The sequence below is a fragment of the Simochromis diagramma genome, unplaced genomic scaffold (genome assembly GCF_900408965.1).
Source record: "Simochromis diagramma unplaced genomic scaffold, fSimDia1.1 OVJJ01000685.1, whole genome shotgun sequence".
In the NCBI taxonomy this organism is placed as follows: domain Eukaryota; kingdom Metazoa; phylum Chordata; class Actinopteri; order Cichliformes; family Cichlidae; genus Simochromis; species Simochromis diagramma.
This window is the reverse complement of record NW_024387477.1, coordinates 3,323,762-3,343,812: the sequence shown is the minus strand read 5'-3', so window position 1 is coordinate 3,343,812 and position 20,051 is coordinate 3,323,762. Positions and strand designations below refer to the sequence as shown.

At 39.8% G+C, this 20,051-nt stretch overlaps 2 protein-coding genes across 3 annotated transcripts; one reads left to right on the top strand and one right to left on the bottom strand.

The window, feature by feature from the left end:
- On the bottom strand, positions 1 to 7,751 carry phf6 (PHD finger protein 6). Its single transcript, XM_040015766.1, has 11 exons — positions 7,607 to 7,751; positions 5,588 to 5,751; positions 5,174 to 5,275; positions 3,688 to 3,821; positions 3,474 to 3,520; positions 3,101 to 3,261; positions 2,856 to 2,999; positions 2,668 to 2,772; positions 2,442 to 2,575; positions 1,108 to 1,237; positions 1 to 1,010 (listed from the first exon to the last, which is right to left on the bottom strand). The coding sequence occupies exons 2-10, from the start codon at positions 5,723 to 5,725 to the stop codon at positions 1,108 to 1,110; spliced, it is 1,095 nt and encodes a 364-aa protein (XP_039871700.1). The 5' UTR covers positions 5,726 to 5,751; positions 7,607 to 7,751; the 3' UTR covers positions 1 to 1,010.
- A 2,682-nt stretch (positions 7,752 to 10,433) lies between these two features.
- cab39l1 (calcium binding protein 39, like 1) lies at positions 10,434 to 19,372 on the top strand. 2 transcript variants are annotated; one of them, XM_040015767.1, is made up of 9 exons: positions 10,434 to 10,805; positions 11,364 to 11,511; positions 11,611 to 11,775; positions 11,959 to 12,077; positions 15,121 to 15,289; positions 15,379 to 15,438; positions 15,521 to 15,586; positions 15,668 to 15,811; positions 16,338 to 19,372. In XM_040015767.1, exons 2-9 carry the CDS (start codon positions 11,395 to 11,397, stop codon positions 16,527 to 16,529), a joined length of 1,032 nt encoding a protein of 343 aa, XP_039871701.1. In that variant the 5' UTR covers positions 10,434 to 10,805; positions 11,364 to 11,394; the 3' UTR covers positions 16,530 to 19,372. The 2 variants fall into 2 exon arrangements, with proteins under 2 accessions (XP_039871701.1, XP_039871702.1); XM_040015768.1 differs by lacking the exon at positions 10,434 to 10,805 and adding an exon at positions 11,215 to 11,244.
- The last annotated feature ends 679 nt before the right edge of the window (positions 19,373 to 20,051 follow it).

The window sequence follows — 20,051 nt, the reverse complement described above, 5'->3', positions numbered from 1 at the left end:
TTCCTGTTTTTGTTTTTTTCCTTTTTTCTCGTTGCTTGTTTGGTAAATAATAAGAGAGGAAAACCCTCACTTTTAATACTCTAACAGGCCACGTGTAGGGCTTCTAGTCTCTACTACCCTTAAGACTCACTTTTAAAACAAAAACTCGATTCACTCAGTAAAAGTGTAAAATAAAAATATTTTCTATTCCAATCATTCATGGATACATTTGTAGAGATACAAGTAACAGTACATCAAACAAAGTCAAGCCAACTCCTCTAAAGGGCTCTACTTGGCCCTTTAGCAGCTAAATAAAAAATGCCACCTTTAACAGTGGGAAAATCCAAGTGCATGCTGGCAAAACTTGTAATTGTGACTGTCTGAAATCCAGATATTCAAAAGTACTCATGATGATAATACAGTAGCAAAATATTACATATCAAGAAAGAAAGGCTAACATGAAAAGAGTATTCTTAAGACGCGATTACAGAAACAAGGTAATCAAACTGCACAACGTCATCGACACTAGTAACAAACAGACCCCTCTTAAAAGTGAGTCCTTTAGAAGCTAGGGAAGAGGAAACAACGCTTTGACGTTCAACAAGTGTGGGTCATGTCATTTGTGGCAACATGGGCAGTGAGTGACAATCAGAAGATCAGTTCATCATCTCCTTTCCCCGACATTAACATGTAGTTTTCAAAATTGGTTCAATAGCTGAAACTTGGGGAAGTCTTGGCTTGTTATGATGCTTTTGCAGTCCAGTGCACTGCCGAGTACCACCGGTCATCCTGTTCAACTCTTAAAAAAAAGGGTTTCATGAAGAAGACATCTGGTGCACACTGGGGGCATCCTGTCCACGTGAAACACTTTGGGAGCTTGTAGACCACAACTTTGTGAGTAGGCTAAGGTTTAGTATAAAGAAAGGAAAAGAAAAGAAAAGAAAAAGAATCTCTCTCCGAGGTCTTGCGCTCTTCGGGTTTTCTTCCTACGTCACATCGACTGGGCCAAACCTGTTAAAACTGAACCCACCCTAAAAAGCAAAAATCATAAGGAAAGTTTGGTTAATGATGGCAATCGGACATTTTTACACTAATTCTTTGTGCACAACCAGAGGAGCAGTTACGTACTTAGTTGCCATTCACTTGTGTTGATGGTGTTCCTGCGTGGTGGGTTGCTGCCCTCTCTCTACTGCGATTCTCTCGTTCCTCATCCTCCTCATCTCTCTCCTCATTGCCACTGTGGTTCTTACAGTATAGCCTTAAAAAACAAAAAACACAAACAGTGTTTGTAAGTTATGGAAATGTGTTTGTTTTTTTAAGTGATGAATAACTCAGGAAAGTGGAAAACCACAGAGTGAGTGCTGAACACGCTGCCAACACTATGCTGATTTCATTACTGCAGAGCTCCAAACTTCCTCTCGCATTAACATCATCACAAACACTGTGGACACAAACACTGGGAGCTTCATAGCAGCTCCTGTAGGTGTAATGTGTAGATAGAGCAGTGCTTTGGTCCATATAATGTAGCAATCACAGCTGCAAACCATGCCCACCATTTATCAAACCTTAAAAAAGGACCATGTTGCTGTATTTTAGCCTTAAGTCTTTAGTGTTTAATGGTTTGCAACCTCCGTCATGCTAACACTGCACTCTTCACCTCTGCTGGAGAGGAGAAAATGAGGAGTCATTCAAAACAGCATGTGAATGGTGTTTATCAGAACAACCTGCATGAGCTCCAAAAAAAACTGTAATGAATCATGTTAACATTTTGTTTTCCAGGCTGACTGATAACAAACTCAGAAATTAGCCACCTGGCAACAGCCGCTTTGCTAACTGCATTACAGAACCAGGGCAGCCTGCCAGCAGCTGACTGTCGTGGCTTGTTGCTCCTCAAATTGACCCTAACACAACTATCAAGGCACTCCGTCTGGCAGACCATCGGGTATGTACTGAACATCGTGAAAGAGGTGACTGTGTGCATCCTGCTGGATCAAAAGATGCATCTTCCTGAAACACACACTTGTACTGAACAAGCAACAAAAACACTTTAAGGAGAAATAAGCAAGGAAGGAATTCTCCTTTCACGATACACTCGATGCTTTGTGACAACACTAAAAAATTAATAAAAAGTCTTAAGAGCACAATTTTTCTACCTCACTTCCATAGTCGTGATCACAAAATTGGGGCTGGGATTACGATAAACATAATATATACCAGAAGGTGTTCTAATTCAAATCCCTACACATCACTGAGACAACCATTAATTATCTTTGTGATCCAGTATTCACGTCAGTAACTGAGTTACAAAATAATTGCAATGCTCTTGATGATCACACATAAAAACAAGTGATTGTGTGTTAACAATTACTGTCACTATAATGAGACCACAACTGTGCAATAAATATATAATTAAGCAGTTTAGGACACAAAAACAGAAGATAAAATAGAGAAGTTTTGCTCACTTGTAAATGCCACGCGCCATGTTTTCAATATACTTGGCTTTGTCCTGCAGGCCGCAGTGGTAGTGGTAGGTCTTCACACATGCTTTGATTTCACACCCAATGGTAGCACCCAACTGAGTACACAGCGTGCATTTCTGGGGGGAAAAAAACCCAACACAATCCACAACTCTGTCAGAACGAATTTTAGATGCAAAACTTTAAACTGCTATTTGTTTCGTGTCCCCACCATTCTTTTGCCTCTTTTGATTTCCTGGATGACAGTTTTCACATCAAAGTTTCCAAATTCGGCCCGTGACGTGGTGGTCAGCTGTACCGTCCCCGATGAAAAAAGCTGAAACAGATCAGAGATTAAATGCAGGCCGGCGGTACTTTAAAAGCACATCCACAGATTACCCTCTGAACGGGAATTCTCACCATGCACTTGTAGTGTGCGGCCACTTTTTTGGAGTTATCCGTATGAAGCATGCCTCTTGTTTCATTCTCTTCCTCACCAGCATGGCAAAAGCCGCAGCGCTGGCCGCTGTCTCCAGGGCTGGTCCGGAGAGGTGACCTGTCCCGCTAAATAAACAAAAAGGGCACATCAGCTAAAATTCACACCCAGCACAGACACCATTCAAGGGAATCTCGTATTGTTTTATGGACTCTGAGCGCTGCCGTACGTGAGAGGAGCTCTCCTCATCTGCAGCCTGTGACGAGGTAGAGCGTGTGTCTTCTGACTGGCCGCGAGATCCCGCCTTGGCTCTCCCCTTCTCGAACCTTCCCCTGCCCCTGCTTTGTGGAGGCGACGAGTCTGAATCCTCGGCCACAGCTCCCTCTTCATCTAATGACAAAGAAATGAATCGGGTTTCACAAATTTCAGCTTCACAACCACATAAAGACACATGCAAGTGGAAGTGTTTTGACAATAAAACAGATTACAGTTTTAAATCAGAATACTGCTAACAATGGCTGTTGTTGCACAGGTTCAATGATAAATGTCACAGGCTTGTGGTTAAGTAGTAGCAGTGTAACTGATGTTAAAGTAAACTTTACCTTGAATGCCATCCTGGGAAGCATCCCTGTGTTTGCGACAGTAAACGCTACAATCAGAAATAAAACAGTTCCGTTAAAAGACCCCAGGACTGAATATGAGTGACAAATGGTTAAGATTAATGACCAGCTGTGCAGCTATAGTTAATAAATGCCTGGGTGTATGACTGTTTATTGTACAGTAATGCTCAGCAGAATCCAAATGTAAGAGTCTTACAGGTAAATCCCTTGCGAGGGATTCTCTTTGATCTGGGCTTTGTCCTTAACAGCACAGTAATAGTGATACGTCCTCCGGCACGTCTTCACATCGCAGCCGATGGTCGCACCCGGTCGGTGACAAGAAGAACACATCTACAACAACAGCAGATGCAGCGACATTATTTTGTACGCTGATTCAAAACAGTCATCCATTAGTAACGTATTCATACGTGGATCTGAGAAATGATCGCTCCAAGTATTATGGGTCTGGTGTGTCATATGAAAATATTAAAAACATGTCCCAGTGGGACACCGCTGATTGATTCAAGAGAAGAACAAATTAAAATCAGCAGGGAAGGTTAAACCAAAAGGAAAACAATGTGATACAATTTAAAAGAAAACCAGCACAGGAAGCTTAGAGCGGCTGATAACATACCGTCTGTAGATGAACACTGAACTGATCAGAAAGCGTTATTTTTCAAAACTGATGAATAGTTTTAATTATTTTTCCCCCAAAATGTAAGGATGCTTTGTTGTTTATGATCATACACCAAACGTGTAGTTACTGGTCAAATAGGACCTGCCTTTTAAAGGAAGGGATTTAACGTTTTATAGGCAGAAATATGAGCAGATTCATCAACATAATATCCAAAAGATGAATCAGTGACAATCTGCAGAAAGGTTTGGGAAACAAATTAAAATGTTTGCAAACGTACAACTTTAAAGGCAACATTTTTTACTCTTTACTAAGTGATGATTTTAGTGATGATGTAACAAAAACAATTATTAAATAAGTCAAATACAACATGTGCAACTTATTAATGCACAGCTCTGCAGATCAATTCTCATTTTGAAATAAGCTGCATTTCAGTGTGACACCCCTCTCACACTTATATACAGGAAATACAGAATAGTGCAAGCACACACTTACAGACCACTGCAGTGCATCCCATTAGCATTCAGTGGCACACTGACACACACACAACCAGTTTTGAAAGCATCCTGGAAAAGCCATCTTTTTATTTAACAGTATGTCAGATTGAGGCAAGAAGAACCAGCAGCTTTAGATCTTTTATTGGATGAGAACAGCTGACATTTCCCACTTAAAGATGCCAAGAAAGAGGATATAATGTAATAATAGCAGCTGGTATCAACCCCAGTCCTCTGTAGCAAACTTGCATAGTTACATAAACACACACACAGCTTAAAAGGTGAGACACCATTATTATAATGATGATGATTATTATAGCAAAAGCAGTAAAAACTATGAGTACATTTTGGCATTAGTAACTATTACTTAGAAGCAGGCATTCTACAGCCACAGATGTGCAATTTCCTCAAAGAGAAATGCGCTCAGGGTCATTCCCTTGAATGATTCCACGACTGCTTTCAGATGCTAAACAGTCTCTGAACTGAAAATTTGGGCCTTTAACACTAATTTGGCAGCGGTGCTAACCCATGGATGCAGCCTGTCTGCTGACCTGAGCACAACAGTAGGTACTCACCAGTTTATTTCCCCTCTTGATCTCTTTTTTCACATCCTCAATGGAAAATCCTCCGATGTTTTCACTGTCTGAATGTGATGTGACGAGGGCTGAAGAGAAAAGCTGAAGAGGACAGAAAAAGAAGAAATAAAATAATGAGAAATTCATTTACGTAGCATTAATATAAGCATGAATTTGATATACAGAACATCTCTGGATTATTTCTCTTAATTACTGCTGATGAACAGTTTTCCACAAAGTCATTAGATCATTTATGGGAGAAGAATCATTTCATTTCACAACTGCATGAAGAAATAAAAACAAAAACAGACGTGAGCTGTTCACTATTCTGCTCATGTGGCAGAGGGCTGCAAAGTAGGCAGCTTGGATGACGGATCCCGGGCTGAAAAGCTGAGAACAACGCGGCTTCCTCACCATGCACTTATGGTGGGCTGCCACCTTCTGGCTGTCAGACATCAGCAGCTGCCCACACTCCTTGTCCCGGTTGGTTCTGCAGAAGGCACATTTGGGTAGCCGTGCTGCTGCTGCGGCTCCTTTCCTCTGTCCTGACATGGCCAAAGGCTTTTTTGTTTGTGAATCTAATTTAGAAAAGGAAAAAAAAAAAAAAAAAAAAAGTAAGAAAAACAAGAAAAATTTCACTTGCAAAAGCTTGTAGACTCTTTTAGCAGGGATGGAATCAAAGGAAATGTTCACTATGATGCATTGGTCTACATGGAGTTTAATCACCGCTCATAAACTAGAAACTACAAGACAGTAGATACTCACCGCCAACGTAGGCAAAGAGTGAGTGATGAATAGAAACATCACTTACAGTTTGGATATTCAAGCATAAACCAATAAACCACGTTCTTGGACTCACACCCCCCCAACCCCACGCCCTCACTTAAGTGAAATAACACGTAAGTTGCTTTGGAAAGGAGCCACGAGAAACTCTTTTCCAGAAACAGCTGGAAACAAAAACTTTCAACTAGTCGCAGACAAGTAACTTCAAAACAGAGGGGGAAAGTCACAACAGAGCAGCTCATGCCTGCTTTAAGTGCTGCTTGGCAAAGCCAGGAATGGATCACACATGGAGGGGGGGGGGGGAATTTCCAATTTCACTTCAGTTTTTCCAACTTCAGAATCTCATAAAGTTTATTCTAACAGAGCATGTGGGTTTTTTTTTCTAGATGCTGAATGGAGAGGGAAAAAAGTAACAAGCACCTACAGTTTTTGTGTGAAGAAGGCAGTCAAATATAAAATCCTGTTGTAAAGTGTCATGGCTGAAGGCCATATTGTGAGGATACAGGGAACCTTTACCAGTCATCCAAAGCCTAGATAAGATTAAAAAGGAAGGGAAATCAGCAGAAGCTGGTGGAGCACATCTGATGCAACCCGGAGTACTTTTAATTATAATGTCCTCCATAGCAGTTTTATTTGTGATGACTAGTTAGTACACAGGCATTACCTGGAGTTTGAATGATTTCAAGTTTCATATTGTTTTTGATTCAATGCCAGCTAAATTTTAATGCACATCTTATTTATGTATTAATCTAAATTTTATTAAAATTCAAACAAATCCGTTAGTGTATTCTTCAGAGTGCATAGGTAGATCAAACCCCCAAACGCGTGCTGTTATTCTCACATAGTCCGCTGTCATAGTGCTCTGCACACATTCTTTAAAGGAAAAAAAAAAAACCAAAAGCAAAGGAAAACTTAAAAGATATAATCAATCCACAAACGAAACTGGGTGATTTTATGTAGATATTAGAGAAAGAAAGAAAAAGAATCACAATAGCAGTGCGCTGCGACGCCTTGATAGAGCCATTACAGCCATGACAGCAGGGCCAGGATTTCACTGCGGCGGCTCCAGCAACAGAGCTCAGCGTGCAAACACACAATACTGGCCGAGCAAATAACACCAAAAAGACTATATTTCAACATCTGCTGCTCTCTGAATCGCTCTCACATCACAATCTTGCACTACAAGACGATAGTTGTGGGGGGATTTTTGACGAGAAGGGGCGAAACATAAGAAGCGACTGAAATTTCTCCCACAAACTTTTGAATTAAAGGGGGTGTGTGACTCTTTCTCCACCAAACTAGTTATAACTGAAAACATTTTTACTACGAACATCTCAGCGCCGCGAAATGTTCCTCCCAAGGCCTTTTCATGCAGAGAAATAAAGGTCGGTTGCAGGAAAATGTGACTCCTCGACATTATGATTTCACTGGAAGTCGAAAAACTGCGAATATTTCCCTTTAAATGTGGGAAATTATCATGACAGGCGCGGGTCTTTGCGAACCGTTTCGAAGTAAAGAGCGCCATACGTGATGTATCCCTGTGAAAAGCGAGCAGCTCGGCTTGTACGCAAGCAATACGGCCTGAAACGACAACAGGCCATAAAACACAGCGGGTATCATCCAGCCGTGGATTCACAGCTCGTAGCTTACCTGTTAATGTAATCTTATCGCGCCGAAACGCTACAAAAGAAGGAAAAGTGCTCCGGCCAGCGGCTGTGTTTCTTTCCGTCCTTCAGAAGTGATCGTGTGCTTTTCGCAATAGCACCAAGCTAGCTAAAATGTCCACGGCGCTAGGACTTCCGGGTCTGGCTTTCACAATAAAAGTCATGACGACAAACTTACGTGTCAGGCGTAAAAAAAAAAAGCAAAACTGTTTTTTAAAAAAGACCTAAATGAAATGGCTTTAATGAAGTGTATCTTTCCTAAAAGCAGAGAAGAACAATGGCCGGGCATGCAGGTTTAGTAAAAGCTAGTACTGATTTTAATTTAAATATAAGTTGTTGCTGTTGTTATAGCTAAAATCAGCCCATGTTGTCATGTTTTGGGGATTTTTGTCTTAAATTATCAAAAATAAAGGTCTCTTCTAAGAAAAAATCCATTTGATTTAATTTATTTTCTTTCATGTTGTAATATTGCTACAAAGATAAGTGTGTCTAAACCTTGTACGTTATCACATTTTTATCACATATCATCGGGGCACATGAGACCATCAAAGAAGGACTTGTAAATAAATGCCATTTACACTGTGTAATGTAATGTAATTACAGATGGATCTAAGTTTGGTCCCCGTGACACACATTAAAAGATAGATAGATAGATCAACCTCCTCATCATACAAAACAGTTGTCTTAATAATACTGTCTTTTTTGTGGCCCGTTTGAGTTTGCTGGGTATATGCAGAGTCAGGTATTTGACTATGTTCACCACAGCTTTTCCTCTAATGAGGAGGGATTGAAGGATGTGAGGTCTCCTCCTACCACCACAATCTCTTTTATCTTCCCCAAATTTCCCACAAATTGTTTGCATCACACCAGCCAACAAGTTCTTCCACGTCTCTCCTCTACATTGACTCATCATTAATTGCAACAGCTGCATCATCTGTAAAAGTCACAATATGATTGCCCGGATACTTTGCTGAGCAATCACGTGTGAGTAGTGTGCACAGTAAGGGGCTCAATACAAGCTTAATCACAGCTGAGTTTTTATGCACTGGGACAATAATGGACCTCTAAGGCACCACAGTCTGGGATATGTTAAAAAATGCATGTCAACACCATGGTGGGGCCCTGAGTAGGAAAAGTTTAAACCAGTGATGTCAAACTTATTTTATGTCATGAGACACGTGCATCCTACTTTGATCTTAAGCTGGGCGGTCCTGTAAAACACCCCTTTCTGTCACTCTAAAGAAATGTAACTTGCATTTAAACCCTGAGATATCTTAATATAAAAAAGTACAATTTCAAGAGAATGCCTCAGTTTTTCTACATGACCTGAACGGTAATAAACAAAATAATGAAGTAATAAATGTGTAAAATTACAGAAAAAGTTCTATAAAAAATCCCAGAAATTTCCACAGTATTTCATTTAATTACTTACGTATTACTTTATTATTTTAGTGTGATATGAATGTCAAGGACACCCTTATCAGTAGGAAAAGTAAAACTTATGAAATTACGTTGCATGGTCTAAATTTATGCCCTTCATTTACTGTTTTCAAAGCCATCCAGTGGGCTGAATTTGGAGTCTTTGCCAGCTCAATTCTGGATCCCCTCATCTTTGACACCTGTGGTTTAAACTATTCTAAAAACATACAGCATTGTGCAAAAGTCTTAAGATGCCACTCAGGTCTTTGTATTTTTGCTTCCAAGGAGCCAGACTTTCTTTTAGTAATAGTTTTGCATGCTTTCATCTTTCTCTTTCAGCTAATTCCTTTATGGATCTTTTCCATTATCCCACCCTATACCTAGAATCCACCTCTCTCACTCCAACCATCTTTCCTTTTTCTCTCTCTCCTCTGTTCGTGTGTGTGGGTTCCTGCCTGTGTTCCAGAGGTGGAGTGTTTCCTGGGTGTCGGCCCTCGTTGCCCACACACCTGAAATTCAGAAGCAGTTGTGTTGATTATTACCGGGACTAATAATCCAGGTAATAATCTGGATTATTAGTCCAGGCTTTTGCGGGGGTCATGAATTGGCCTCCGCAAAGCCTGGACTTCAACATTATTATTATATAACATTACTAAAACAATGTGGGATCACCCCGGCAGAGCATGGAGCAAAACGCAGCCACCTTCCGAAGAAGAGCTTTGACGGTGAAGTGTCCATATGTTCCCTTAAATGACATTCAAAGTTTCACTAATGCAAGTAAAAAGCTTTTATGCAGGGTTTGTTAATGTAGTGTGGTTATTATCGCAAATTTGGACAACATGTAGTTGGAGAATACAGAGGAGAGTCAACTCATTATGCCTGTCATCCGTTATTAAGTGATGGTAAGTGGACATACATTAAAGAAAGACTTTGGTAACTATTCACGTTGAGGAACTTTTTGTGGTCCATATGTGTTCTAGAAATTGCTTTCTTTGATAATATCTAGTGAAATGTGTTTTATAGATGTGGCTATTGGATACTGAATTTTCTTGTGACTCAACAAAGAAATCACCAAAAGGCGATTAGATGAAAGAAAAAAAAAAAACCCCAACTAATCCTGTTTCTTATTCTGGCCGATTTTTACAACGTTTAGATTTCATAACCACAGATAAAACACGAACTATTTCTCAACTAATGGCTCATCTCTTCCCGAGAATTTAGATGCACTTGATTTCCATTAACGGGCTGTCCGGTAGAGTGGCCTCCTCTGCAACATACTCCTCCTCATTAGTATGTAACTTTGTGAAACATGCGCACCCGTAGTGGGGTAGAGGGCGTGCCCACATCACGCAAAAGTGATTGGATAAAATTGGTGTCAGTCATATTACATAGCAAAACATGACCGCCCATTGTCCCCGGGATGAGAAGAGGACGGGTGTTTCGGCAGAAAAGAACAGGGAAATGAAGTTGACAGACGGGCAAGCCCAGCAGCAAGTCACTCTGTAATAACTAGGAAGCTAGCAAGTTCGATGACAGGGGTCAGTAGAAGTGAAATTTACGTCAAATATCACTGCTATGAATGTCTCTAGTTTGAGGAAGTTGTAGCTACAGTTAGGGGACGTTAGGTAGCTACAGCTGTCAGACAACGTTACAGACTTTTTCAAAGTAACGTTACAGTGGATATTGAAAGTGGAGACGACTCGCTAGCCCGCTAGCTCACCTTTGATCACCGAGCGTCTTTGAAGTTCAAAGCTACCCTTCATTCGGTGAGTGTACACAGCCTGAAGTAAATATTTCAGCAGGGTGTTTTGTGCGTGTGTGCTTCCCCACAACCGTCGTTCTCTAACTGCGTCCTGTTGGTAGTTGCCTTGTTTCTAGCTATAGCTAACTAGGTCACAAGCTAGCTCAACTTTTCCGATGAGCATGCTGCAACGTTGACATTTTGACGTCCTATTCTCCGTTACATCCTTGTTTTGGTTTGAAAGTTTGGCTTCTACTGTTCAGCTGACCCCGCTTAGTTTGAAAGTGGACTAATATAGACTAATATAATGAATCCACCCTAAACTCGACGTAAGAAAGGTTAAGTGCTAGCCTTTTTTCGACTAACGTGAAGTAGCGTTGTGAGTTACTTTAAACTTTAGTCTCTTCCTTATGAGCTTCTGTCTTTAGCCAAACGCCATAACTCACTCATGTGTAGCTCATCAGGTGAAGGTTTTTTTTGTTGTGTTTTTGTTTTTTTGTTAGCGATTTCCTGATGCAAAGAGGTGCAGGAAGTCGAATAGGTTTATTTGCACAATTTAAAAACCCGTGTTATGTTTCATCAGCGATCTGGTCTTGGATTACCTGTCTTCAGCCATGCCTTTTCCTTTTGGAAAGTCTCAGAAGAACCCAGCTGAGATAGTGAAGAGTCTGAAGGACCATGTTGCATACATGGAAAAGCTGGATGCTGGTGACAGCAAGAAGTGTGAAAAGGTCAGCTGTGGATTTCTCTGAGGATGGCATGAATGTTAAAACTTACAGTAACGCTGAGCAGCAGCTGATCATACTCTTTTACCCCCTAATGTTATTAAGGTTGCAGAGGAGGTGTCCAAAAATCTTGCCTCACTGAAGGAAGTACTTTGTGGAACAGGTGACAAGGAGCCCCAAACTGAAGCAGTGGCTCAGCTTGCACAGGAGCTGTACAACACCAACCTTCTAATTTCTCTCATTGCAAACCTACAGAAGATTGATTTTGAGGTAGGAGAAAAAATGCCTTCTTTCTGCACTGACTTTATGAGTTTAAAGTATTGATTGCTTGGTGCACACATTGAATGATCAGGGGGAGTGCGTGTATGCATGCCTGATTTGAACGTCTATGCCCAAAGCAAAAAAAACCCCTGTGTATATCAGCACCCAGTCTGAGTGGTTGTTACTGTGCAGGGGAAGAAGGATGTGGTCCATTTGTTCAGCAATATCGTGAGACGTCAGATTGGCACCCGCACGCCCACGGTAGAATACATTTCTACACACCCACAGATCCTCTTCATGCTTCTCAAAGGGTAAGTTCATATTTTCAGTGTACAGAAACTCAGTGTTTGGTCATTTGATCTTCAATCTGACTGCTCTTTGTCCATTTACATGCATTAACAACAAATCCACCCTTAGAGCCTCATAAACAAACAAACAAATCCTTAGCATGAAATAAAAAGCATTTGGTTTTTGCTTTTTAGGTACAAATACCTTCCTTTAACATGCCTTGCAGTCTTCTGCATTAGCCAGTATGAGTTTCAACAACTCCCAAAGGAACAAGCATGAACTTGCTCACATGTGGGCTACACATGTAGATGATGGATAAAGCAAAAAGTACAGTGCTAGTTTTACAGCTCTGAAAAACTGAGTCATCCTGCTCACTCACTCAGAGACCAGCTGCATGCTCCGGCTGCTGTTTGGTGGATCGAATGCCATCTTATCCGGTTAAATGTCACAACTATAAAGAGGAAGATTTGGTTTGTTTATGAGAGGCAGACATCAAAACCTGACATTTAACGTTGATGTCTCGGTTTGTTACACTGCTAATGAACTCCCTTGTTGTGCGTGGGGAAATTGTGTACTTTTTTGCACAGGAAAAAAATACCTCTCTGTGGAAAATGAGATCTAGAAATGGCACATTCAACCCAAAATTATACCAAACAACTTCATTGATCCCACTAGGAGCGATTTGTTGTACACAAAACACAGGAATAGTCATACAAACGGATGGGCAATAATGTGGAAGGAGATGGATTAAAATAGAAATATATATGAATTAAAAAAATACTAATAGAATATAAACTACACAGAGCATTTTGTACTATGATTGCAGAGGGAAAGATTGTCCAAAGAGGTAAAACATTACGACACCCTGATGGCTGCAGAGGCAGCTCACTTACAAGACCACATTCAGCCAAAACACTTCCTGCTTTCATAAAAAAAAATAAAAAAAAAATAAATCTTTTTTTGGTTCACTGTTGAGCTTGTGAACAACTTTTATTAATAATGCTGTTCAGGCTGCTTCTACTATTTACCATTAAACCAATAGATAAAAGGAAAAAACTGTGTAGACTCACAAAAAGTGGACAGTGGGTAACAGGACTGGCAAAAAAAAATATTTAGGCTGTGGAGAAACTGATTTTTTTTTTTTTTTGTTATTTCCCTCTGTGGTCATAATAAACCTGGGGATCATGAAAAATGCCACCAAAATATTTATATAACGGATCCCACACATCACCTTTTTAAAGCCTCTTTCAGACGTTCAGTCCTACTTTTCCATGGAAAAAGTCACAGCTTTTAATACTGCAAGAATCTGAATGCAGATAGGCTCACATGTCTCGCGCCATTATCTTGCGTTGCCCTGCTTTTGTTAAGAAACATGAGAATGCTTTAAAGAGCAACAACATGAAGGGGCGAAGAAAAAGAAGTTTGTATGAGACACCTGCTTTCCTTCTGTTTCACAGTCTTGCGCTGCCCAAGCTCATTAAGACCTCAAAACAGATTGTTCTTTAAATAAATTGTTGTACATGTCACAGAGGACAAAGCATGAACATCTAGGTTGTTCCACATTTTAGCACAAAATTCGAAAGGCACATTTTGTGTACATTTAATGGCCAGATGAGTGCACAGACCTCTCGAAAATCACAAAATGCCTTTCACATCTGTGTTAACGTTGTTCACTTTGCGTCATTTGTATCATTTCACATCTATTACAGATTGAAATGTTTATAAAATCCAAGTTTACGTAAGTCTCTGCCAGGTCTCTATCTGAAGAAGTCTGCGACAGGTTGGATTAATCAAAGTCAGCAGTGACGGTAGTTTGTGTTCCAGCTGTTTGTACAAGTCTTCTGAGTTCATAACTAACCTGCAGCAGCAGAGAGCAGTGCGATAACATATGTTATTACAGGGTCCATCGTGATCGAACTACAAAATCCTTACCTTCAGACTGGTAGGTGTTTTTTATAAACTGGACTTTAACGTTTTCTCAGCTCCATATGGGACGTTGCGTTTCTAATTATCAAAGCGACCAGAAGCTTTTGACGTTTCTTGATGTGCTGTCAAATATCTGGCAGAGCTTAAGGGACACTGTCTAGCATAAGAGGGTTATGGCTCATTCTGTCATAGTTGTGAGAATATAGGGATGAAACTTGGATGGGCGTTAACTTAAGTGACCTTTATCTGAATACTGTCTCTTTAAAAGATTGATGAGAGGGCTTATAATGCATTCTTTGCAGCTCCTTGATTTAAGCCAAAGAATATATCACACTAAGAAATAGTACAGCGTCCACTACTCTAAATAATAAAGACTGAGAGTGTTAATGAGACCCTTTGAAAGCAAACAGCAGCCTTTTTATTAAAAGTTACTATTGTGACGTTGTATAAACAGTTCTCAAACAAAAGCTTGGTGTACTCCTTGCCATTTTTCTACCTGCTTAAATGAGTATAACAAGCTTTGCATCCTGTGCTCCTCTCCCTGCCAAGTAAGCAAATTGCATTGGTTCAGACTTTCCATTCACACTTAACAAAACATAGTTTTCTCCCAAAGTTTTTCATAATTAATGAGCACAACTGATCTAAAATCACTGCTTATTGGTCATCTTTAGATGAGTACATAAGTGCTCCAAAATGCGAAGATCTGGTTTCAGGGTAGTGACCTATGGAGGATGCTGCCATTCAGCAGACTTGTTTTGGACCAGATGTAGCACTTTTTATTTCTGTTTTTGTGTTAAGGATCGCTTACACATTCTTCAGGCTCTTTTAAAAATATAAAAAATATTTTGGCGATTTACAGAATCTGTTCCATAAGTTTTACCCTAGTTTAAATTCTCAGCGTCACTGAGTGATTGACGACTTCTGCGTGTAGATCGCTGCTGCTGTACTCACCTTCTGCCTTAGTTTAATTCATTTGTTTATTTTTTGCGAGGATCTCGTTCCTTCGTCACTGGAAACACAGAGTTGATGTCAAACTAACAGTGAAAGTGTTTAGGATGTGATTATACATCTCGAGTGAAAGTTGTATAACTTGTGATGAGTTCACCATCACTTGGACCTGACATGTATGAACCTGTGCAGATACGAGGCTCCAGAAGTGGCTCTTAACTGTGGGATGATGCTGAGAGAGTGCCTGCGTCACGAGCCTTTGGCGAGGATAGTGCTCTTCTCTGAAGACTTCTTCTGCTTCTTCCATTATGTGGAGCTCTCAACCTTTGACATCGCCTCAGATGCTTTTGCCTCGTTCAAGGTACACTAATATATATATTTTTTTTAATGGCAAGATTAACATCCTGACTGTTCCTAGTTGATATCTTGGCCTCTTCTATTCCCCATCAGGATCTTCTCACGAGACACAAGATTATGTGTGCAGACTTCCTGGAGAATAATTATGACAGAGTGAGCTTTCTTGAGTGGTTTTGATATTTAATTGGAAAAACTGCTCATTCTTTACCTAACTTACTTTTGACATTTTTATCAGGTGTTTACAGAGTATGAAAAACTTCTGCACTCTGAGAACTACGTCACAAAACGGCAGTCTTTGAAGGTACATCCTCCTGCTCAGTCTTAAGTTTAACTGACAAGTTTGTGGACTGATTCTGTAAACTCATGTATATTTATTTATTAGCTGCTAGGTGAACTTCTCCTGGATAGGCACAACTTCACTGTCATGACGAGGTACATCAGTCGGGCAGAGAACTTGAAGCTGATGATGAACCTGCTGAGAGATAACAGCCGAAACATCCAGTTTGAAGCATTCCACGTCTTCAAGGTGCGCAAAAAATTTCTCAAAATCCACTCTTAATAAATCTGAATTGTGTCATGAAAACCCTACATACCTGCTACCTTAAGTTGTTTTAATATTGAATGTGGGTTTTTGTTTAGTCAGGCTGAGTCATTGTGATTTCTCTTATTTAAAAGTTTGGTTGCTGCTAACAGCTTCACCTCTTGTTTTTACTGCTAGCTGGATATTTGTCCAGCTTTCTGTTATGCCAGTCTTTAGTATCATTCAGCTGCTTCTCCTTGGAGTCCTCCTGTCTAGCAGTTGGTCAGTCAGGAGGACTCCAACTCCGTCGTGTTGGACTACAGCTGGCGAAGGTGTCCTTGATCTGCTCTGAAGATGGGATCACTGAACCTAATCAGAACCTGCAGCAGGAGGAGAACTGGTTCATGATCAGAGCAGAACAAGAACTACCATCACAGCTGCAGTGCAAGACTTTGGCTAAAAGTTGATTCACTGGACTCTGTGCATTGCATCCACAAATGGTACTTAAACCTTTTACATAATCTTTCCAAAGGTATTTGTTGCAAACCCCAACAAGACTCAGCCTGTGATGGACATCCTTCTGAAGAACCAGACCAAGCTCGTGGAGTTCCTTGGCAACTTCCAGACGGATAGATCTGAGGACGAGCAGTTCTGCGATGAGAAAAACTATCTGATCAAGCAAATCAAAGACCTGAAGAGACCCACAGCGTCCGAGGAAGCTTAATGCAGTTGTCCCATTCTAATAATGGGACGACTGCTCTGTCAGGTGGTAGATTTTAGAGGTGGTGGTTCAAGAGGAAAAAACAAAACAAAATAAAAACATGCATAATTAAAAGTTCATACTAAGTATAAAAAATAGGAAAAGTTAAGATTACTTCCTTCACTTTCTGGCTTAGTGTGGATGTGGAGGTTCTTTCCATCCAGCAACCTGAGTGGGCCAAGAACTGTTATTTAAACCGCAGTGCTTCTTATTTAGTTATAACCAAATGCCTTTTGGTTCCTTCTTCTAATGTTGGACCTTACGCTGTTACTTTTCCATATACATGGAAATTCACAACCAGCTCGAGCACTGAGGTCATTTTCCAGAACTTGTACATGCTTTAGAGATTGAAAGGTTGAGAGGTAAATATATTATTTTTCTAATGTATCTTTTATGCTAAAACATTTAAAGCCTCCAGTAACTCTTCTTTCCGAATGATGCTTAATTTCATTGCTTAGGTTTGGTTTTTTGCCTCTTTTGTTTTTTGGAAAGCTGTTCTTTGTACAGGGACTGTCTTTAGAAATCCAGCTTTAGAAGAGTGGCACGTCGGCTCATATTGGGCAGGTCGGCTCGTAGTAGTAACATTTGGCAATTATTGCGCAGTTTTCAGGCTTTCGTTGGAGTGCACGCGATTATGCTGGTCAGAAAGGACCCCGCAGTGCTGCACTAGCCAATGCATTAGCTGTCACAGGAAGAGAAAATCAAAACTATAGAGGAATCAATTAATTGTACTGTGATTTTTCAGGCTGTGCTCAGCGACGCTTACATGACTGAAATAGAAACAAGGCATCAGATAACGCTGCAGGCTACCAGCCCATCCGTTCACAGCTAACGCGGACAGCCAGGATACACCGATTGATCTCACTGGAAGCGCTTCATTTCTTCTTCACGTTCTAAAACTGATGGCAACAAATTAACAAAAAATCATAAAAATGTTACTGTTATATTCATATCGGAGCACGGTGTGTTATTGAACCACAGACTTTTATAATAATTTTAATTGGGGTCGTGTTTTTCCCCTGATTAATTTCACTGCTACACTGGACTTGATTAGTCTGAAGACTGAAACATTACTAAAACAAAATGACATTTCACCTCAGAAACCACACAAATGCAAACTCCTAACCACACCATCATTCACTTTAATACAGAAGAGACAAACTGCTTAAGGAGAAGGTAAATTGTTAGGTTGGCTCTCTTTTCTGATATGATTATAACAGTGACACAGTGCAACAACATGCCTGCAAAGCATCAGAACAGTAGGTCCCATCTCATGTCACAATATTGTCAGGATAACCACATGCACTGTTCCACATGAGATTTTTGGATGATGAGCACTGACTTTACTCCTCACGTGCATCACCAGAGCTCAGTTGAAATAATTACCCTATTTCTGCTGTTGTTGTTGTTATAGTGGCTGAAATTACAGCGTTTCAGAATGCGTTGTCTGTGCAGACTGTTAGTGTATATACCTCATGGGATTTGAGTTTGCGGATGCTGGTTTTTATTTTTTATATTTTATTTCCTTGACAAGATATTTAATTTGACATTTGACCAAAACAAAAGCACACAGCAGTGGTTTGAATGGATGCCGACACGTGATACATTTGTTCCGACTTGAGCAGGGACTGCAGCCTGGTTTTCACAATGGGAAAACTGGATCCTTTTTTTTTTTTTTTTCTTTTTTTTTTTTTTTTAACTTAAACTTTTCATTGTGTGGTACCTCACAAATGTTAATTCATAATGAATTGCAGTGTGGTACCTTGTAATGAATTTTTGCCTTATTTAAAGACATTTCATGGATCATGATTGATCCTTTCAATTTCTAATTTGTTTTAAACCAAAGCTGATATGAAAAAAGGGTTTAAAAATGTAAAAAATTAATTAAAAAATGTTAATTTCAGGTCCCAAATACATTAGCAGTTAATTTCTCGGGTTCATGCGTAGACCAGGTTTATTAGTAACTGCGATACTTGCTTATATGTAAACCCTGGGAGTGTAAATATATTTTAAGAGATCTGTAGAAGGCATCACACAGTGTAGTTTTCAGTTGGGTTGATTTGGCTTGATCATTCATTGGTCCACTTCATGAGACCGTCACAAAGAGTGAGGACTTTCAGGAGCCATTAAATAATTTGATAAACTTGCTGTGAATGTGGTACATGATGCATAGATAAACTGAAGTCCTACACACAGTGCATTGTCATGTCATCAGTTTAGAAACTAAAACAAATTAAAACTGTGAGAATACATTGGGTATCATCCGTATACACAGTGGTCATTACTGATGTCTCCATGCAGCTGACTATAGATTTACTGAGGACAAAAAGTCTATTATCAGTAATAATTAATGGAAGGAGGGAAAAACAAAAAAATTATTGCCCGTATGAATTTGTATGCAGACTTTGTTGAAATTTGGCCCCAGTCTTGACATGCACTTTTAGAAGGATGTGTTGTGCGCAGCCATCCCACTAGGGGGTGCTGTTAGCAACAGTGTTAGCACTTGTGTTAGTTGTACAAACAAAGCATTTCAAGTTTCTTTAACCCTACCTCCTGTTATGAATATATGAGTCACTGGCAATATGTAGTCACAAATTTAAATTCCTTAAAATCAATAATATGTATGAAATGAATTAAACTTTTCTGGGTTATTGTGCTTTACGTTTTTTGACTCTGTTGCCTTCTTTTCTTTCTTTACCTTTCCACACTGGATATTTTATTTTCTTCGGGAGGAAATTATGTGTACATAACTTTATAAAGGATAAGTGAAGTGTGAAAGCATTCATGAAAATAAAATGTCATTGCAATGTTTTGTTTTGCATTGTTTTTGTTGCCTAAACAATTATTACACATGAACGTGTAGGGTGATACAGAGTGTGGCAGTCACTTATTAGTTTATCTCTCACAGCAAAGCTTTAATCATCTTAGTAAATAAATAAAACTCATGAAATTACGCCAGACTTTTAGGAAACTACCACAAATGAATGTATGATATTTATAATAAGGGTGCAAATCAATAAAACCTCAGGACTAATAACTTTGTAGCAAACAGTTAATTATTTATGCATAAAGTTAAGGAGCAGCCTCATAATAAATTTTTGCTGATGTCTCAGAACACAGAGAATGCTTGAGTGATATGGCCTCCAGTTTTGTGATAATGTTTGAAGGAAACTGGTTATATTGACACAAATTTCTAATCACCCAATCACATGAGAGCAACTCATTAGCATATTGACATGGTCAAGACAACCTGCTGAAGTTCAAAGTGGGAAAGGAACTCTGAACATGGCAATGTTGTGGTACCAAACGGGGTGGTCTGAGTATTTCAGAAATTGGTGATCTGCTGGAATCTTCCTACAAACATTGTTAGGGTTCAGAGAGAATGTCCTGAAAAAGAGGACAGTGGGCAGCAGTTCTCTGTGTGAAAATGTCTTGTTGACACCAGAGGTCAGCAGAGATTGGACAGGCTGCTCTGAGCTGATTGGA